The 20,415-nt window shown below is 48.0% G+C and overlaps 2 protein-coding genes across 8 annotated transcripts in view; one reads left to right on the top strand and one right to left on the bottom strand.

The window, feature by feature from the left end:
- The window catches only part of Lats2 (large tumor suppressor kinase 2), a 56,356-nt gene extending 42,366 nt beyond the window's left edge, over nt 1-13,990 (bottom strand). The window contains exons 1-2 of one of the 3 annotated variants that reach the window (XM_006988433.4): nt 13,772-13,990; nt 2,369-2,908 (exon numbers count right to left, since the gene is read on the bottom strand). In XM_006988433.4, coding sequence (XP_006988495.2) covers nt 2,369-2,707 — 339 coding nt within the window. In that variant the 5' untranslated portion in view covers nt 2,708-2,908; nt 13,772-13,990. Of the gene's footprint in view, nt 1-2,368; nt 2,909-13,194; nt 13,426-13,771 lie in introns of those variants that run through there. The other 2 variants (XM_042284940.2, XM_076545092.1) reach the window with 2 other exon arrangements.
- Nucleotides 13,463-16,513, top strand: LOC121832303 (uncharacterized). 5 transcript variants are annotated; one of them, XM_076545093.1, is made up of 2 exons: nt 13,463-14,221; nt 16,286-16,513. In XM_076545093.1, the coding sequence occupies exons 1-2, from the start codon at nt 13,673-13,675 to the stop codon at nt 16,292-16,294; spliced, it is 558 nt and encodes a 185-aa protein (XP_076401208.1). In that variant the 5' UTR covers nt 13,463-13,672; the 3' UTR covers nt 16,295-16,513. The 5 variants fall into 5 exon arrangements, 1 of the variants encoding a protein (XP_076401208.1); XR_006075921.2 differs by having other exon boundaries at nt 13,518-15,741; XR_013042434.1 differs by having other exon boundaries at nt 13,518-15,213.
- Nucleotides 16,514-20,415: the final 3,902 nt, after the last annotated feature.

Here is a 20,415-nt window from a genome sequence, read left to right on the forward strand (position 1 = left end):
CGTTCTGCCTATCACCCAACAACTCTGCAACCCTCCTCACCACAAAGGTGCTCCACTTGTCAATCCTGCAACACCCTGCACGCCCAAGTGGGTGCTCCACCTGCCTGTCACCCACTACAGCTTAGGGAGATAATATATAAGTCCCACACAGCTTCGGGACAGAGACAGGCTACCCGCACGCAAGCAAAGCTGCAGAGTGTGATAATATAATCGGAACCTCACCTTCCAAGGCCTGAATCTCTAGCTGAAGAACAGCTAACACCTCCTAGAACATTAACCTAGTTACTTACACATCTCATAAGGCTTCATGTCATTTATTTACAAAAGTTACACGTATTATGTACACAGTATATCATCTGGCAAACACATTACACTGTTACATTGAAAATACCCTGACGTCTTTCACTTTTTCCTGATACTTCCCTTTTAAAAGGTTTGATTACAAAAGTACCCATACATGCTAGATGGGTGTAATTAATGTATGAAAATCCATGGGGCTGTAAGTTTATAAACTGTGCATGTTTAAGATGTATATCTACTTTAATGTAATATTTAAAAGAAAATGCCCATTTCAAGCAGTCAAGTAAATATTTTCAATTAGTCATAGTATAAATAACAGAAAAATACATGCCTGTGTGCACAGGCTTAAGACATCACTTGTGGAGTTAAGTGCAACAGAGCCAACAGGAGGTTCTCTGGGGCTCAGGAGTTCAAGGCCAGCTTGGACATATAGCAAGAACCTGGCTCTAAAAGAGACAGTACGTGTGCGTGGGGGGGGGGGAGGATGTGGGGTGTGTGTGTGGGGGGGGGGTGTGCGCGAGCGCAAAGCATGGGCCACCACCACTAGGCCCTGTGGGGAAACATGGACCCCAGAAAACAAAGATGGCGCTCTAAGTCAAACTAGGAAAGAACAAAGTTGCATCTAAACAGTGCACCTACTGTGATGTGACAGGGACAAGGGAAGAAGCTGGGGGGGGACGCCCTTCACCTGGTACAACCCGCCCACGGGCAACTCCAGAGCACTGTCAATCTCCCTCCTGCTGTTCGGGTTCACACAATGACTTTCCTCCCAGAGTCCCCTGAGAACAAATGCACTCACTCTGGTCTGAGTTGGAGGGTAAGTGGGGAGGCGCAGCTGGTTTAAGTTGTAAAGTAACACTAGACAGCAAACTGACTGAATTATTTCGGGAGCATTAACTATGGTAAATGGGAGGCCTTTCTGCTAGCAATTAACATAAATTAGATGTGGATGGGCCCTTTGCAGGCATCATGAGCCTTAGCTTCCCTGTATTTGTATTTCACTGTATTAGAGAAGCAGCCAGGGCATTTCTTGCTCTGCAATTAACACTAATGGATTTTACTTTAGTAAGAGCCCACCTGTACTTTGCATTATTTGTTTGACGTGTTTCTTTCTCTTGCATTTGAAGTACAACTCCGAAAACACCAGGCTGTGATTGCCTCTTTTGTTTGCAAGTGATTTTCATTAGAAGAAGATCCTAAGACTTGCTGTTGGCCTGAAAGCTGCCTCTTCAACCTCGCTCGCTCCTCAGAGCTGCTCCACCCCGACCCTTACACTACCGAGTTCTGTCAGGGAACAGCGCTCGCTGGGCAGCAGATTCAGCTGCACGCTCTCACAGTAAGACAGGTCAGGCAGCTGCTGTCAGCCTCCACTGTTACAGCAGGCCACAGATTACTCAAGGAGCTGGGCTGTGCAAAATGACTCCACTGAACGGAGCCCGCTAGAGCCAAGGTAACTCGGGCACATCCCCAAGCGTCAGAGAGGACATTAAAAAAAGAGGGATGTTTCACAAACACATCACCTCGCGGTCAGTTCTCTGGGATCTGCAGCAGTAAAGTACAGGAGGATTGACGTTCCCTTTGGAAGTGAAGGGTGACACGGTTAGCCTGTGCTAGGACTGTGATCCAGTCATTAAATTATTTCCAAGAAACTAAAAGCATTTAAGCCAACCTGATGTTCTTTGAGCATGTTCTTTGATACATGTTAAATAGCACTCCTACAGGAAGGAAATAAATGTTCAAACCAAAAACAAGGTAAGAGAAGTCAGTCTCTTCCCCACAGAAGCTCAGAATGAATAATCCCAAGCAGGTCCCAAGGAAAGGGCTAAGAACAGAACTGGAAGATGGCGTAGCTTATGCTTAGCATGCACAGGGCCCTGGGTTCCACACATGTACACACAAACCCAGGACAGAATGAAAGAGTCACAACAAGGAACAATTGCAAGAAGGAAAAGCGGCTAAGACCCTTGGAGAGAAGGTGGCCGTCGGCTGAGGACACAGAAAAGGACTGTGTGTTAAACAGTTCAAAGTTTCCACAGAGCGGCTGAAGGGTGCTGGCGCCTGGACCCACCTGGTCGCATCCCGCGTTCACCAACTCCTGAAGCATCTGCCGGTTTACTTCCGCAGTGGCTGAAGTGCCCGATTCATTGGCAAAGGGCAGTAGGGAATATCGGATTTCCCTGAGCGCTTTTTGATAAGGTCCAAACTTCGGGGTGGCTCTCATCTGCTGCTGCCTGGAGGCATCCTTGCCCCCCAGGCCTTTGGCATCCAGGGGAGGGTCACTGTTCGGTGCCCCAGGCAGCCCCGGGGTGGAGGACTTGGATGGCTGCTTCAGGCCCTCGCGGATCTCCTGCAGGCGCTGCCGGCTATTTCCAGAGTAAGTTGTGGCAGGGAAAGTCTTTGGCCTCATCGTTAGTCCAGTTTCCTTTTACCATAAATACAATCTTCTCAAAGTGTCTTATATTTAAAAAAAGCACAGTCAATAGTGTCAGTTCATTGTAAACATGCTTTCAGAACAACTTCTTTCAAACGTTTTCTGTCCTTCAATTTCTGTAGTTCCTAAAGAGAATCTAAAATCTTCCAGAGATTTCATTTTGAAGACCATCACTCTCTGAAAAAAAAAAGGGGGGGGGGACAAAAACATTCATTTGTGGACTTCACACATAATGTTAAAGCTACTTTGCAGAAATGCATGGTGACTTTGGAAATATTCTACCTAGACAGTAAAGAAGAAGCACATTGCCTCCCAGAAGTGTCATTACCACCTGCCTCAGGAGCTGTCCCAAGGAGGCTCCCGTAACAGGAAGCCCACAGCTGAGTGTACCCCCCAAAACACCACACGGGGCACACACCACAGTCTCAGCAATTGCCAGCTCACTGTCATGTAATCTGAAAACACAGCAGGAGGATTTGGGTTATAAACATACTCGGCAGATTTCTGGCTTGTCTCCAATATCAATCAACACCACTGATCCACACCACTCTCCATGTGGCTTTACCCAACATCTTCACCCACCTGAGGCGGTGACCCTTCACATCTTTTGAAAAATTTCCTGATGAAGCCCTCCCCAACTCTCTGAAAAAACAGACCGTCCTATTGAAGGTGTCATTTACTGTGGTTGAAAGTGGCTGCATACGACACCTTGAGAACGAATGTAAGGGGCTGGAGAGCTCAGGAGGGAAGCGTGTGCTTAGCATGCACAGGGCCCTGGGTTAAGTGTTGCTCTTCCAGAGGACGGGGTTCAATGCCCACCACCTGCAGGGTAGGCCACAACCATTGTAACTCCAGCTCAGGAGATCTGATGCCCTCTTCAAGTAACATCCACAAACGTGGTCGGTGCACACACATACACACAGGCAAAATACCCAACACATGAAATACATACGTCTTTAAAAAGGAAGAGTGAGAAAGCATGCCAGAGCGTTCCACTTAGCAAAGTCGGGTTAGGAGTGTTCAACTCTGATAATGAGGAAGAAACGGGCACTGGGAGACACTATCCTCAGGACGTGCACTTGGGACTTTTCCCGGGGCTAACAACACATGGTCTGATCCTCTCGATGCCAGTCAGAGGCCACAGCTAACAGCTGCCCCAGGATCACAAGGGAGGAGGAGCATGATACTCTGCAGCCTGCTGGGCTGTGAGGGGCAGGTTTTGTGGCCTGAACGTATTTCCCACTTACAATCTGTCCAGCGCATGCTGCATTTATCAAGAGGCCACCCAGTCACAAACAAGAGGCACCGATCCTCCCCACAGGGAGGCCGCGGCACGAAGAGTGCCGCCACTCACTCACAAACTGTCTTCACCTGCAGGCGTGCCCGTGGTAGTGAAGGCAGGCTGGCACCCCAGATGGTACCAAAGCCCACTGCCCTAACCCATTCTGTCTCTGCCCTCCCCCACCAACTCCCTCTCACTCTCCAGAGCTCACTAAATGGACTTCAAGGGAGAGACTTTTGAGTTTCAATACACAAAGATTGACTCCTAAAAGAACACCCTCTACAGATAGACAGAGAATCAGGACTTTCGGCTCCAGTAACCCCATGACCACAAACAAGATTCCGTTTCACAGCCATCTTCACGTGGGGGTAAAAATAAGAGTAACTAATATTGTCCAGTACTTACCACAGGCTAGACAATGTCAGAAGTTTATATGAATTAACTCACATGCTGTTACATTGTTACATAACCACATACAGCAGGAAATACTAGATATGACATTAAAGTGGCTGCTTTGTATGGGGACAGCGGTCTTTACTGTTCTAACTGTCCACTTTCTTGGTACAACTGAGGAGAAACCATTAAAAAGAACCAGACTAAATTCTCACTGTGAAATCTCTATTTTAATGCATGGTTTCTTCCCGTGAATCACTGAAACGCTTATGGAAAGCAAGATAGAGAGTGGGCTATGAGACCTGGACAGGTGAGCCCCTGGGCCCAGGTTGGCTAAGGCCTAGAAGCCTAGAACTCTGCTTAATTGATGTAAAACGAGGCATATTGCGAGCACACTCATTTCCAGGGACTTCCTGGTCTGAGCATCTGTTTTGAAAGACCTAGATTTCTAAAACCATAAGCTCACATTCCAACAAAAGCAGAAGGTTCCTAAGAGCCTACACAGCATGTGCAGAGGATCCTGGGAGTGACGCGTATGGCTGGAAACTCGCAAGGAATTACTGCTTTCCACTCAGAATTCACATAAAAGTGGGGTATCTAAGCTTTAATTTTCTTGCCTTTCTGTAAAAAATTAAGAGAAAACATACCTAGGATAAACCCTGGACAAAATGCACTTGGGGGAGAAAGGGTCTGCTTGGCTCACAATTCCAGTCTACAGCTCATCATTAAGGGACACCACACAGTGGGAACGCATCAAATGCGCTCTCTTCTCTCTCTCTCTCTCTCTCTCTCTCTCTCTCCTCTCTCACTCTCCACTGACACAGCCCAGGACCCCCCAGAATGGTGGGGCCCATGTGAGTGAGTCTTCTGCTTCATTAAATCCAATCAGAACTGTTTCCCACAGATATACCCACAGGCCAAACTGACCAAGCAACCCCTCAGGAAGACTATTTCCCACATGATTCTATGCTGTGTCAAGTTGACAATTAAAGCTACCAGCGCCGTATCTTGACAACCAATGACAGACACAGACCCTCTGCCCACTGCTCTGTTCCTAGCCTATCTGCTCTGCAAATGGGGTGGGGTCTTTTTTTTTCTTAAGATTTTTAAAGTTTACTTTCTGTGTATGAATGTTTTGCCTCTGTGTATGTGTGTGCACCTGATGCATGCCTGGTTCTTCTGGAGTCCGAAGACATTAGACTCCCTGGAATTGGTGTTAATGAGTGGGTAGGAGACCCAAGGAGGTGCTAGGGATGGAACCATGGTCCTCTAAAAGAGCAACAAGTTCTCTTAACCCCAGCCCCTGGGGATATCTTTTTTGAGAGAAGGCCTTGCTATACAGCCAAGGTAGGCCTGGGACTCAGTCCTGCCTCAGCCTCCCTCCCAGAGCTTAGATCAGAGGCATGGGCCGAGTGCCTATTAGGCTTCAGGCGCTGACAGAATGACTGAGAACTCACCTCAGCAATTCACAGTGAAGTGAGGCAGAGGGCAAGGGAAGCAGGAACCGGAGAGAAAGAGGCCCCAGAGGAGAGGAATCCAGCACAGGATGGAAGGAGGATGCAGGGGAAAGTCAGAGACACTGAGCAGCGATAAGGAGTCTGACTGGAGAGGGGATGGAATTCCAGCCGGAGGGAAGAATGCAGGACTCAGAACAGTGAGGCTGAGGCTTTCCTGGAGACAAACCACAGAGGCAGCAGGATTTTCTTCTGAAGGGCCCTTGGCAAATGTCATTTTTGGTCTCAGTTCAGAAGCGAGGCTGGGAATCTGTTGGCTGACTGAGAGGCGGCACAGCACACCTGCCCACAAATGGTGAGAAGAGCTTCCGGACCTGGTCACACCAAGCCAGAGGTCTGGGCTTAAAGGCAGAGGCAGCTGCCGTAAGAGTCCCAGGCATTTAACCAGCCTGTAGGCTACCCACTCACACACGCCAAAGGGCAGCAGGACAGAGAGCACAAGCCCCTCCCGGAACTTCCCTCAGGGAAGGGGTGGTCTGTGACAGCCAGACTTTACTACCAAAGGACTCTAGCAGACTACAGAGAAGGCTAGCCCTTTCCGACATCGAGGCCAGGGCGAGGGCTGTGAAGAAAACGGCCACACAAAGTTCTGTTAAACCAGAACAAGCCACATTTCCCGCCCATCCCACAGCCGAGGCCGGGGCACAGGGCAACAAAGGAGGCCCCGGTGGGCCCAAGCCCTCCAAGCTTCCACTGGAATTGGAACTGAAACAGAGGCTGCTGAAGCCGGGAGGAAGAAGAGGAGTGGGGACCCTGGGCAGTCTCTTCCTGGCACAGCCATCATTAGGCTGACAGCATTCACAAGGAGCTCACATGCTCGGAAGAAGCGGCTACACCAGACGGCATGCCACTACCACCCTATGCCCAGACTCAAGGGACCTGTTTCCTTGACTTCTGATACCTAGGATCAGCCTGACCAGCTTCTGTACTTTCTATCGTGTGATTCCGCAGCCTCTGGCTTCTGTGTCTCCACTCTGGGCGTGGTTCTTGCTCCCTCACCCAGGCCATGTATGGCAGCAGCCATCACTCACTGCTAGGTACCGTTCTCCTGTGCGAATCTCGCACAACTAACATATGATGCTGTTGCCTTCAGACCACATTGGCACAAGCTCAGGGGCTGTAGCAAGAGGCCCGAGTGAGTGGTTTGCTCCAAGCCCCTGCTTCCCACAGCGATGCTTCCTTACAGTTCCTGCTGGGCCCACGGTAGCTGATGTGACACCTTTGTGAGAAAAAAAGATGATGTTTTCATTTCTATTATGCATCAGCTCTTGCCCTGGGACATTTTCCAAGGCTGTGGGCACAGCCCTGACCACGTATAGCCAACTCTGATACCATCTATCATAACCTAGCACAGAGTGGGGCAGGAAGAGTCTACATCAAATGGATGGTAGGAACTGGACCAACTTCCAGGCACTGGAAAAACAGGAATGGTCTCAGCACAGGTCACAGAAGAGGTGGCCATGTATACTCTGTAGAAAATGTGCATGATACTACCAAAAAAGGTGACTGTTGCTGCCCAGGTCCTCTGAGAGTGGCCCAGGGTCTCCACGTATGCTGGATATACTCTCAAATGAACGGTTATACATATGATATGAGGCCCACACTCCTACATGTAGGACTTCTGACCGGTGTACAAACTGAACATCCATACAAGGTGTCCTGCTCACTGGGCTAAGAATGAGCAGCTTCACACTGTGCAGCTTAAACTTCAAGATGGGAGACAGACAAAATAATCATTATTTAAGCACTGCATGAAATGTGTTAACGAAAAATTGACAAAACAAAACTTCTAGGGCTCTAACACAGGCTAGTGGAAGTGGCCCAGCCCATTATCACCAAGGGGCAGCACCGACCGATCGGAACTGGTGATGTTCACAGGACAGGGCTGAAGTAGTGTATTACAGTGATATACACCTAAGGGTTCAGAATGGGCAGGCACAAAATTGAACTCAGGTCAGGAGACAAAAGCCAGCCAAAATTCATCATGGTAACTGAAAAGGGACCACACTGAACACAGAAAGCAGGTATGCCCACGTGTCTCCAGGATGTGAGGATGGATGGTCTGAGAAAGTGAAACCGGACTTCCCTGTGTGGGAAAGAAAAAAGCAGAAGGAAAAAAGCCAGTCCAGCCATGACCCAGGCCAACTGAAACATGAACCTGCAGCCCAGAGACAGGAGAACTGAGATTAGTCTGAAGCAAGAGGACAGAAGGGATTGCCTGATGGACCCATGAGCAAGTTTCAGGTAGAGACAAGTGTCGCTTGCTGCAACAAGAATGTGTTTAATGTCATGGGACAAAACTGTACATACTCATAAATAGTTACACACACACATGCACACACACATGCATAATGGTTCTCTTTCTAAACCATGGTTCCTAGATGAAATACCTAGCCTAGCCACTGGGTCCTAATAGTGGGGCTGAGTCCCACGCAGTCTAGAGTCTAAACTCCAGGAGTGGTTCACACACCATCCTAGCCCCTGTCACCAAGGGAGGACGTCCACACAACACCCGACATGTTCCACAACCACTCCAATCACAAAGTCAGCCGAGGGACTGGAGGTATGGTTCCGTGGAGAGCACCCACCTAGCAAGCAGGAGGCCCTGAGTTCCAGTCACAGCGAGGCCCTAAGGCCACAACCCCCCACCCCAGACAAACAAAACCAAAACCCACAAAAGTTGGGCATGCAGGCAGGAAGAGAAACAGTTTTAGTCTTGGGCTACAAAGTGAGTCTGCAGCCAGCCTGGGCTCTTGAGATCTCATCTCCAACAAAAACAGTTGACCAAGGCAGGGAAAGCGAAGACTCGTCTGTCAGGGTGCACCTGAGCTGAGAGACACCAGGTGGTGGCAGCCCCAGGGTCAAGGGTTTTGGTTTTGTCTCCCCTTTCCAGACTCACAAACAACCTGAAGATAAGTAAGCAGAGAGGATTTCAGGGACACCCCATAAAGCTACCACTTGATTTTCTTCAGTGTTCTGATTTTTTTCTCCCGATCTCTCCCCAACATTCTGTGGGAAGTGTTGGTCCTAGAAGACCCCGGGAACTCTGTCTTTTTAAGAGGTAAAATAGCACCCAGCAGTGCCCCAGGTCCTTGACAGAATCATCTAGAAAGCAGCATGTTTTCAGTTTCGTAAAAAAGAAAAATTATCTTCTCAGCTTGGAGACTCTGCGTTTTAAGGTTTAATTTGAAGACAGTTGGTTTTACAGCCAAATCTTGAACTTTTAAAAGAATTTTTTCATGGAAATATTCATCAGTCAAATGAAAAGTACAGCCGGAGATGAGCTTTGCCGAGCTAACTCCCACACCCTCCAACAAGACTGACAGATGGACTTTTTCCTTCATCAGTAAGTTTATAAATACGGCCCTTGGGAATATCAAATAAAGTAAATCTAGTTGTTGGAATTTGTTTGGCATTAACAACTGATTTAAATGTATTTTAAAGGAAACTGAATAAGACCCTGAAACTGAAAATCTGAAACAATTTAGCAACTCACACCTGTAATCCCAGCACTCAGGAGGCAGGACAAGAAGACTGGGGAAGGTTCCAGGCCAGCCTGGTCTACATAGTGAGTTCCAGGCTCGCCAGGGCTTCCCAATGAGACCCTATCGGAAAACAAAGCAAAACAAAGACCCCCCAAACAAACAAAAAAATCTGTAACAAGCCACAGAACAAAACCACCTCACTGCAGAACAAGAGCCCATTACCAAACCTTCCGCTTGGCTGGCGGCTGCCGACAACTGCGTGCAGCATTTTAAGCATTCCTTCCATGCTTCCTACCAAACCCAGCTCTGTCCTCAACCCGATCCGGGAGAATGCCAGCAGATGGTCAAGAATTCTTGCTCTCCTTTCTCCTCATGCTTCCCCATCCCACACAGGCGGCCAAACACTCACCAAACACCAACCAACAAACCGTTCAAAACCCTTACCGGCAGGATAGTGCTTATGACACACATCGGCTCTATTCTAGTTTAGTGGGTTGTTTTTTTTTTAATTAAAAAATTGTTTTACATTTGTTTGTGTATGTGTGGGTGTGTGAACATCACAGCACACCTGTGGAGGTCGGAGGACACTTACAGGGGTCGGTTCTTTCTTCTCTTCTACCATGCAGGTGCTGGGGATCAAACTCAGGTCTTTAGGCTTAGGCCATTGTGCCAGCCTTGTCTGTGACATGGTCTAACTATGTGGCTCAGGCTGGTCTCAAACTCAGTCCACCTGCTTTAGCACCCACCCCCTGCCCTGCACTGGAGTGGCAATGTGTGCCACCTCGCTATCAGCTCTCTGCATTTGCTCACATGGCTTAGATTTGGTTTTTTTTTTTTTGGGGGGGGGGGGCATTATTTTAAAATAGTATTTCTTAGACCAAAACCTCCAGTTATTATTTAAATTACATTCCCACTATAATTAAATTAGCAAAGATGAAATTAAATCAAATGGAGAGGCCAGACCTCGAGCCAGACACTAAATGTCAGAATCACATACCACCGTCCAGGCCGGAAAGCCACAGGCTGAGGGTCTCTAAGGAAGGCAGTGGCCGTCTTCCTGGAGGTTCAGGAAGACACCAGTTCCCCACTGTCCAAGAGTCACCAAAGGCCTTGGGGAGCCTGTGTGGTGGCCAGAGTAGACAAGCGCATGCTCCTTCCCTGCAGAACTCATAAAAGCAAGTAGCCGAAGAGGACAGGGCAGGCCACCCCCAGCAGGGCTCCATATCTCTGGGCAAGCTGTGCCTCCTCTGCACCCACCCTCTCCAAGTTCCCCATCTTCCTCAATCGGGAGTGAGAATGGACATTCCGCTGGAGAATCACAGAGACCATCAACCTAGCATCCGGACTGAGAACGGGCATTCCGCTGGAGAATCACAGAGACCATCAACCTAGCATCCGGACTGAGAACGGGCATTCCGCTGGAGAATCACAGAGACCATCAACCTAGCTGAAGAGCCAGTGTGTGTGTGCCTGCCTGCTGATGCACGAGCATGAGTCTTTCCGTGTGAGACCACTCAGAGAAAACCGTGCAGAGGAAGGAATGCTTGACCCGGAAGAGCTCAGGGGCTACTGCTGATGGAATGTGGAGCTACTCTGGGAGTCTCCAACTTCCGGGTAAAGGCTTGAACACACAAGAATGAAGTATGTATTCAGGAAGACAGACAATGCTGGGGGCGGGCAGGTGCTGTCTGGGGGACTTTTAATGTTAAAAAAAAATAAAATTAAACAGGAGAAGAGTCAGGAGGTAGGATGAGTTAATTAGTAATGGAACGTGCTAGCCCTCAGCATTCCTGCTCCAATAACTGCCAGGGCCAGAGAGCTTCATATTCTACCCAGGCCTACTTCATTCAAAACCAACTTCCATTCTTCAAGGTCTGTGTTACCCTGATTTAGAGATCTGTACGGTCTGCAACTAGGTATCTTAGCAATCAGGGTCAACAACAGGAAATGCAAACTCCTGCTATGAAATATGACCGCTTTCGGGGGCTGGAGAGATGGCTCAGAGGTTAAGAGCACTGACTGCTCTTCCAGAGGTCATGAGTTCAATTCCCAGCAACCATGTGGTGGCTCACAACCATCTGTAATGAGATCTGATCTCCTCTTCTGGAGTACAGGCAAACTTGCAGAAAGAACACAGTTATATAATAAATAAAATAAATCTTTAAAAAAAAAAAAAAAAAAAAAAAAAAAAAAAAAAAAAAAAAAAAAAAGAAATATGACCGCTTTCATTCATCAGCCAGAAAAATCCTATGTATGTCTCAAACATTGGTACACAAACAAAAACTACTTGTTAATTAGCTTTACAAACAAAACAACAACAAAACCCACCACTCTCAATTACAATTAGGTCGACCAAGTCTAGACGTTAACCAACACAAAGTATTTGCCAAGCGAATGGCAAGCATTAAGCAATTGCCTAATTTCCTCCATAATTTTAGCATCACCAATTATCTTTATTTCCAACATTACTGTTTTATTATACCTTTAGGATGAAACAATAAATCAAATGGCATTCGGGTTCAAGCACAGAGGGAGCAGCTGAGTAGTAGATCCTTAGGAACTAAGGGTGCCCCTCGGAGGGTGGCACAGAACTGGCAAACGAAGGGAATAGTGGCCCTACCACTGGAAGAGGTCTTCTTCCTCTGAACTCCAGCCGCTTCAGAGGGATCACCATGGGCTTCTTAGAAGGACAGAGATTTCTGGGAATTTCTACAGCTTCCACAGAGCTGACTCGCTCCTTCAGTGGACGGCTGGACGGCTACCCATTTGCAGAACAGATTTAGTCAAGACAATGTAAATAAATTCATTGACTTTATCAACTGTCCTTCAAGCATATTCTTATTCTTAAATAGTATAGAATATTGCTTTGAAGTTTCACGTTATTACAAGCGTGAAATGAATACAAAACGTTGTGTTAGTCTGGATTTCCCAATACAAACACAATACCCTCCCCCCCCTTACCCTCCCCCACAAGGCTCCCCAATAGTTTTCGTAAGCATTTAGCGTGGATTTACCAGTTCCAAACCCTTCATTCCACTCTCCAGTGGGTTTTAAGAGCCTAGGGCAGGCTATTTACAACACAGCATTTAAAATAACAAGGCATTTTATTGTAAGCGTGTTCCCCGCCCACCACTGAAAGTCCCTCCCACCAAAGCTGTGATTTGCTAAGGAGAGAAATACCGACAGCTCCAATTTACACTTACGACTATTCCAACTAGATGGAGAGGCTGAAGAATAACTCTCGGTTCAGAACGTATGCGATTCTGTAACTCTGTTCTAATAATTCTGCATAGCAGCCTCTGTTGGTCCCATACAAAGCTGACACTTTGAAATGTGGTAAAAGCTAAGCAATTTCAAAGGAGCCACGGTGGATTCGTTCAACAGTCTTCTCTATACCCGGATAACGAGACAAAATTTTACGAGAGGCTGAATACTGTAATGTCTCGTTAATTATAGTTAAGTTAAAACAGGCTTTCTAAGCAGAGTCTGCATTCCTGTACTGGAAGATTTTTGTTAATGCCTTATTACAACAGTTGCCAAGGAGGGGGGTGGGGGGTAGAATCATAAAAAGTAGCCGAGTCTCCGGATTTAGCACTCAAAACTGGTGAGCATCATTTACAGACCTAACCTAGGGTTAAACGAAAACTACGGCGCAAGATTTGGTACAAACCCCCTAATAACCAGCCACAGTACGGACACGCAGGAAAAGTTTAAAGAAGTAAAAGTCCTCCCCTTAAACTTTTTGTCAACAAAATCTGCACGTCCAGTTCTCTCCCGTTCCCTCCTCACAGGCGTGTTTTCCCTCGGCGGCTTCGAGCACCAGGCTGGCAGCCGAGGTCGCCCCGGGTGAGACCCGGGCCCCCGCAGGAGGCTCCTGTGTGGGTGACCTGGGCTGGGGACCAGCGCTGCGAACTCAGGGCCCAGCGTCGCGGCGGGGAGGAAGGAGCAGCGGAGGCCGGCCGGGGAGAAGTCGGCTCCAGAGAGAGAGGCGTTACGCAACGGCCCCGCACGGACCGCCGGACGGCGCGGCCGGGGACAGGACACCGGGCGGGGACCGCGCCGCCGGGGAGCCCGGGGTCCGCAGCGCGCAAGGCCGCGAGCGCGCGTGGAGGACGGCGCGGCGCCCCGAGGCCCAGGCTGGGCGGGGTCGGCGCCGCGGGACTCGGGGTCTCAGCCTCCGGACGCCACCGCCGCCGCCGCCGCCGAGCACAACAAAGCCGCCCCGCCGCCGCCACCCATTGCCCCGCACCCGCCCGGTACCGGCCCGATGGACTCTCCGCGGCCCGCGGGGCGGCTCGACCGCGGGATCGGGCGGGCGGGCGGGCGGAGCCCCGTCCCGACAAACTTCCCGGCCGCGGCCCCTCACCTCCGGGAGCGCTCTACACCCTCGGCGGCGTCCTGGCCCGCGGCTCCGGGACCTCGCGCGCCGGGAGACCGGGCGCCGCTGGCGGCAGTGGTTGCTGACCCCGTAGGGTCGGGGGAGTCCGGGGAAGCGGTGGCGGCGCTGGCGGCGGCGGCTCCATCTTCCCGGGGCGCTCACGCCGCGGTTCCGACGCGCAGACCCGAGCGGGACATTCGCTACATTGTTGGCATTCCACGGGCGTCACGTGACCCCTCCTCCCGCGTCACTCCCGGCCGCATACCAGCCCGGGCGGGGCGCCCGCGGCCTTGCTCCCCACCGCCCGCTCCGCCCCGCCGGCCGCTTCCTGCGCCTCCCGGCCGGGCCGCCACCTGCCCTGCGCGCGGCTCGCGTCGGAAGTCGGCAGCCCCGGAGCGCCGGTTCTCCCCAGCGCCTCGGACCAGTCGGTTAAAAAAAGTAAGTTCACACAGGCCCCGGTGCCAGCCGCGGAAAGTAGTGCTGGCTCTTGAGACCGGAGCATCGAATCAAAAAAAAAAAACCAGGACGCCTGACAATCCGAGCTTAATAGGACGCAATTTAACCAGCTCCCTCCCCGGGCACGTTTTATGGAAAGTGCCTTATGGTTTTCTAGAACAGAACAGTACGAACCAACCAGCGAGACTGGCGTTTACACTTCGGCCACTCCTTTAGCCTCCATTTGGGGATTTGGTCCAGGGACAGACGCTGAGAAGAAATAACAGCGTGGAAGCCAAGTCTTCCATCTCCTATTGGCTCTCTAACATCACACTTCCCACCACCTACGGTCTGTGGTAAGTGATGCTGAGGACTAATGGTTTTAAAAGTCAACCTGGTTTCCTCCTTAATTAACAATTGTGACATTTGAAGTTTCAGTTCCGGAAGAAACAATAATGAAGATCATTTGTTCCAGCTTTTATTTTATTTTTGTACTGGGGAAGGAACTCAAACCCTGGCTCCTGTGCTAAATTCAGGCTGAATTATCAGAGGAAACCTTGTCTGGACTGTTTAAATTACCTGAGAATCTCCTGAGAGTTCTCTTTTCTCCATCCTTTGAACTTTAGTAAGTAAGCCTCCTGCAGATTATTTTTCTCTTGTCATCCTAACCCCGTGTGCTACGCTGACATGCATCTTGCACCCAAATGAATGCATCTCCAACACGGGCACTCACCTGGGTGCTTCCTCCCCCAACGCCAAGCACAGGGGCAGCCTTCACTGTGTGTTTAAAGTTCTTGTCTCTTGCGCTTTAAAGGTGTAAAACACTTTGATCAAGCCAGTTGTTAGTGGTGCACACCTATAATCCCAGTACCCGGGAGACAGTTCGAGGAGTTCGAGGCCAGACTGGTCTACAGAGAGAGTCCCAAGACAGCCATGGAGAAAACAACAAAATAAACAAAAGAAGGAAACTTTCATCAAATGAAAAATACTATAAAGTAAGTGGTGTTGTGGTTTAGATTATAAATGTCCCTCGAAAGTACACGTATTCAGCGGGGCTGTGGTGGCACACACCTTTAATCCCAGCACTCCGGAGGCAGAAGCAGGTGGATCTCGGAGTTCAAGGCCAGCCTGATCTACAGAAGGAAATCCAAGACAGCCAGCAATACACAAGAGAAACCCTGTCTCAAAATAAATAAATAAATAAGAAAAGAAAAAGAAAGAAAGAGGAAAGAAAGAAAGAAAGAAAGAGGAAAGAAAGAAAGAAAGAAAGAAAGAGGAAAGAAAGAAAGAAAGAAAGAAAGAAAGAAAGAAAGAAAGAAAGAAAGAAAGAAAGAAAGAAAGAAAGAAAGAAAGAAAGAAAGAAAGAAAAGTTCATGTATTGAAGAAGATTTGGCTTCCAACCAAAAGTCTATGTTGATGGGTGGCACCTTTAGAAAGTGGAGCCCAGCTGAAGTTAAATCATCTTGTGGGCCCTTGAGGATGTCGGGACCCCCTCCTGGCTTTTGCTTCCAGGGTACAGTGAGGTGAGAAGCTCTATCATACCAAGAGGGCAAAGCCAGCCCCCACAGACACAGACCTCCTTTAAGTTGCTTACCAATACAAATGGACTCTTCCCATTCATGTGGAAATACCTAATCAGTTTTTTGCACTTAGGGCTGGAGAGAAGGCTTAGCAGTTCAAAACACTTGTTATGCGTTCCAGCAACTACATCAGAAACCTCACAGATGCCTGTAACTCCAGGGATCCAATACCTTGTTCTGGCCTTTGAGGATATATGTGCACGCACACGCACACGCATACACACACACACACACACACACACACACACACACGCACACACACAACACAGACACACACATACATAAAAATAAATCTTAAAAAAATCTTTTTGTGCCGGGGTGGTGGTGGCTCACACCTTTTATCCCAGCGCTCGGGAGGCAGAGCCAAGCGGATCTCTGTGAGTTCAAGGCCAGCCTGGTCTACAGAGTGAGATCCAGGAGAGGCACCAAAACTACACAGAGAAACCCTGTCTCAAAGAAAACAAAAACTTTTTTTTTTTTTTTGCAGTTGCAGTGACTATTATGACACTGATTATAACAGTGAAAAGGCAACAGCAAAGAGGGAAAATTCACATGGTGGTATACATACGGAGCGAAGAGACTGGCTTCGTTTTTGTCCAAGGATAGTGATTGCAGAGAGAATTCAGAACCAGTGTGGAGTGAAGAAAAGCAGTTTGCAGAACTGTATACATTATGATACCACATTCATAAATAAACAGAGCCTTTGGAACCTATACTAATCCCATGTTTTGTGTGAGTGTGAACTCTTATACACCAAATTCATGACAGTGGTGGCCTATAGAAAGGGAATGGGAACCGGACCAGGAGAGGAAAATCTTCAACCCAATCTATAGTGCTTGATTGCTTTAATTGAAGAGGTGACAGCAGGGGGCTGGGGAGATGGCCGAGTGGTTAAGAGCACTGGCTGTTTTCCCAGAGGACCTGGGTTTGATTCCCAGCACCCACATGGCAGCTCACAGCTGTCTGTGATCTAGCATTCTTGCTCAAACTATACATGCAGACAAAAATGTCAATGCACATAAAAATAAATAAATTTTGAAAAAAAGATGAAGGTGCTGGGCAGTGGTGGCACACGCCTTTAATCCCAGCACTCAGGAGGCAGAGCCAGGTGGATCTCTGTGAGTTTGAGGCCAGCCTGGTCTATAGAGTGAGATCCAGGAAAGGCACAAAGCTACACAGAGAAACCTTGTCTCGAAAAACCAAAAAAAAAAAAAAAAAAAAAAAAAAAAAAAAAAAAAGATGAAGGAAAACTGTTACATTTAAGTTTTTGGTTTTTAGATTTATGTGTGTGAGTGTTTTGCTTGAATGTAGGTATGGGCACCACACGTGTGCCTGGTGCCCGTGGAGGCCAGAAAAGGGCATTGGATCCCTTGGGACTAGGATGGTTGTGAGTCACAAGTACACTGTTTACACCTTTAATTTTTTAAAATGTCTTTAAATACATGTATTTGAGACTAGAGACAAATTGAAAATGTCCAAAATAGTCAAACAAATCAGGCATTATGGATCGTGCCCATAGTCCCAGCATTCATGAGATGGAGGCAAGAGGATCTGAAGTTAAGGTCATCCTCAGCTACACAGTGAATTCTAGTCCAGCTTTGAGGCCAGAGAGATCCCATCTTTAAAATAATAATAATAATAATAATAATAATAAATGTGTAGTCTCTGAATATAGTGATTCTAGTTGATTTTTTTGTCACAACTTTTGATACATCTATAGTAGGATAGCCCACAATAAAAAAAATATTTTTAAATTAGCAAACTACTTGATGTATGTAGCTGAGGAGGGAAAGAGATAACACAAGGCCTGTTGAGCACATCATCGTCAGTGACAAAACTATCATGTACAGACTGCTCTATAATTTGTGTGTACTGTGCTGTAGCGCTGTCCTTCCCACCCAGTGATGCTCTGGTCTGCCTGAGTTATCTCATCCAATCTTCAAGGTAACCCGTGCTATTAACCCTTTCTGATAGAAACCGACCTTGAAGTGCAGAGAGCCAAGTAATTTGCCCAGGATCAAAGAGCTGGGATTTGAATCTAGATAGCACTAAGTGCAGAGCTTAGGCGCACTGAATTACTAGGCTCTCTGCAGGGAATCACACGAAGTCATGATTACAATGCACTTACAAATAAGGAAACGAGCCAGATTAACCCCTTTACGCTTTTGGTGTTGTTGGTTTGTCGGTGGGCCTCACAGGTGCCACTAAGCTGTACCCCCAGCAGGGCCTGAAGACAGGGGGAGTGTGTCTGAGAGCAGAGATGTTTGCCCAGGGAGGAGGAGAGGAGAGACTCCTGCAGTAAGGATAGGACAGTTTAGGTGTCCTTCCAAGCAGAAGATCCCCTAAGACTCACACCTTGCTCATGTTGTCGCTGAGTGGAAAAAAAAATCTGATTATTTACTCAGCCTCTTCACACGGTAGATGTTTGGAGAGCAGACTCTGGTCTTCAGGCACGTGCTTTTCTCCTTCTTTGCCACCAGTGTGTTGGAGACTCAGGAAATCTGCCTCACCAAAATCTAGAGTTCTCCCTGGACACTCATAAAAATGTGGAGCAGGATCAGATCACAAGAGACCCGGATGACTGGTAAGAAAGCATGCCACACTGATTCTTTTCATTTTGGATTGGTTAGGCCCATATGTTTTGTCTCACTAACCAGGCCACAGCTTCCTCCACAACAGGAAACTATAAAGAATCTCTTGAGTGACATGCATAGCAAATACACTTTAAAGCCATCTTTAGAATGCCAAATATCAAAGTTTAAAGCATTAACCATTTCTGGTCAAGTGTGGGGTGCAGACCTGAAGTCTCAGCGCTCAGGATGCTGAGGAAGGAAGATGGAGTTCCAGGCCAGCTTAGACTATGTAAAGACACCCATATGAATGAATGAGTGAGTGTTAGCTGTTTCTCTGAGTCGGCTAGGGAGGGCTCCTTCTCCATTGTTCTTTGGCTATTGTGGTTCTAAAAACGTATAGAACTTTGAGAAAAGAGTTAACCATATCGCCTTTGCTAGTTAGATAATAAATTTCCATGATGCATTTGAACTCCTTAAAGCTTAAAAAAAAATTATGTATTTTGTTTTTTCCTGGAACTCACTCTGTGGACTAAGCTGGCCTTCAACTCACAGAGATCCGCCTGCCTCTGTCTCCTGAGTACTGGGATTAAAGGCGTGCACCACCACCATCACCACCACCACCACTCCGAATTTATTTTTATTTTATTTGTTTGGGTGTTTCACCTACATGTATATCTGTGTACCATTTGCATACAGTCCAAATGAGGCCAGAAGACCAGAGGCCAAAAGAGGCCAGAGGTAGTGGAATCTGACTTTTAACCCCAATGACAACTCAAAATGTTTATAGGACACTCTGCAGATAATCACTTGGGGTGTGAAGAGCACTCCCCGGCTTGGCAAACAGAGGAAGGTGGAGTGTAAATGGGAAACGCTTTTGCCCTCCGTTGGCTTTTCCTCGGCCACGGTTCTGTCTCGGGTGATCGGATACTCATTTTCTCTGCTATCATAAGCTTGACTGTTGGGTGTGGTGGCTCAGGCCTGGTACACAAGGAAGGTAAAAGCAAGATGCTCAGGATTCAAGGTCATCCTCACCCTCGTAGCCAGGGAGATGGTATCTCAAAAAAGCAAAGCAAAGGCTGCTTTGAGACTCAGCAGATAAGGGACTTCCCTTAACCACATTTAAGTATTTCACTCAACAGTGAAGCGGTCTGGGTGTCAGGGCTAAATCCCTAGAATATGAGCTCTCACACTTAGCTTGCAGTGTTAAAGTCGGGCGGGTGAACTCTTCCCTGATTTTAAATTATTTCTAATTGCTTTACTTCTAGTTGTGGAGGGGAGCCAGGTGGTAGTGGTGCACACCTTTAATTCCATCACTCAGGATGCAGAGGCAGGTGGATCTCTGAGCTCAAGACCAGCCTGGTCTACAAAGTGAGTTCCAGGACAGCCAGGGCTACACAGAGAAACTCTGTCTTGAAAAACCAAGAGAGAGGGAGAGAGAGAGAGAGAGAGAGAGAGAGAGAGAGAGAGAGAGAGAGAGAGAGAGAGAGAGAAGAAGAAGAAGAAGAAGAAGAAGAAGAAGAAGAAGAAGAAGAAGAAGAAGAAGAAGAAGAAGAAGCAACATAGACAAGCTTCCTATGTATTCCTATGTAGAGCTGGGCAGTTCAGGAACCAGGACCATGTTGGTGGCCCCTGGCAAATCCCACAGACCTGCTCTTCCAGATGCCTGCAGTGATGCTATGTTCATTTTCCAAATAGCTGCTCTGCTTCTCAGATGAGTAATGAAGTATGGGGTTGCATCAGTCAGCATTGCTCAATACTTTGAGATCTGTTCCCAGGAAAGCCCAAAGCAGCCAAGTTCTGCGTTTACACAGTTTCTTTTGACAATTCCTGTTAGTAAGGAGATCAGTAGACACTCTTCTAGTGCATGCCCTCTTTGAGCTCTCCTGGAGCTGGTTCACTGTGTGGGAGAATTCCTCATTATGTTGCTGGTCGACTGCGATGTCTGTCACATCAGGATAGGAACAGAATGCTGCTCTGGCTGTATCTGGAAAAGTTCCAGATACTCTGTTTCTGTGTGTTCTGAAGCCTTCCATCAAAACTGGAA

Source organism: Peromyscus maniculatus, chromosome 9 (assembly GCF_049852395.1).
Source record: "Peromyscus maniculatus bairdii isolate BWxNUB_F1_BW_parent chromosome 9, HU_Pman_BW_mat_3.1, whole genome shotgun sequence".
Taxonomy (NCBI): domain Eukaryota; kingdom Metazoa; phylum Chordata; class Mammalia; order Rodentia; family Cricetidae; genus Peromyscus; species Peromyscus maniculatus.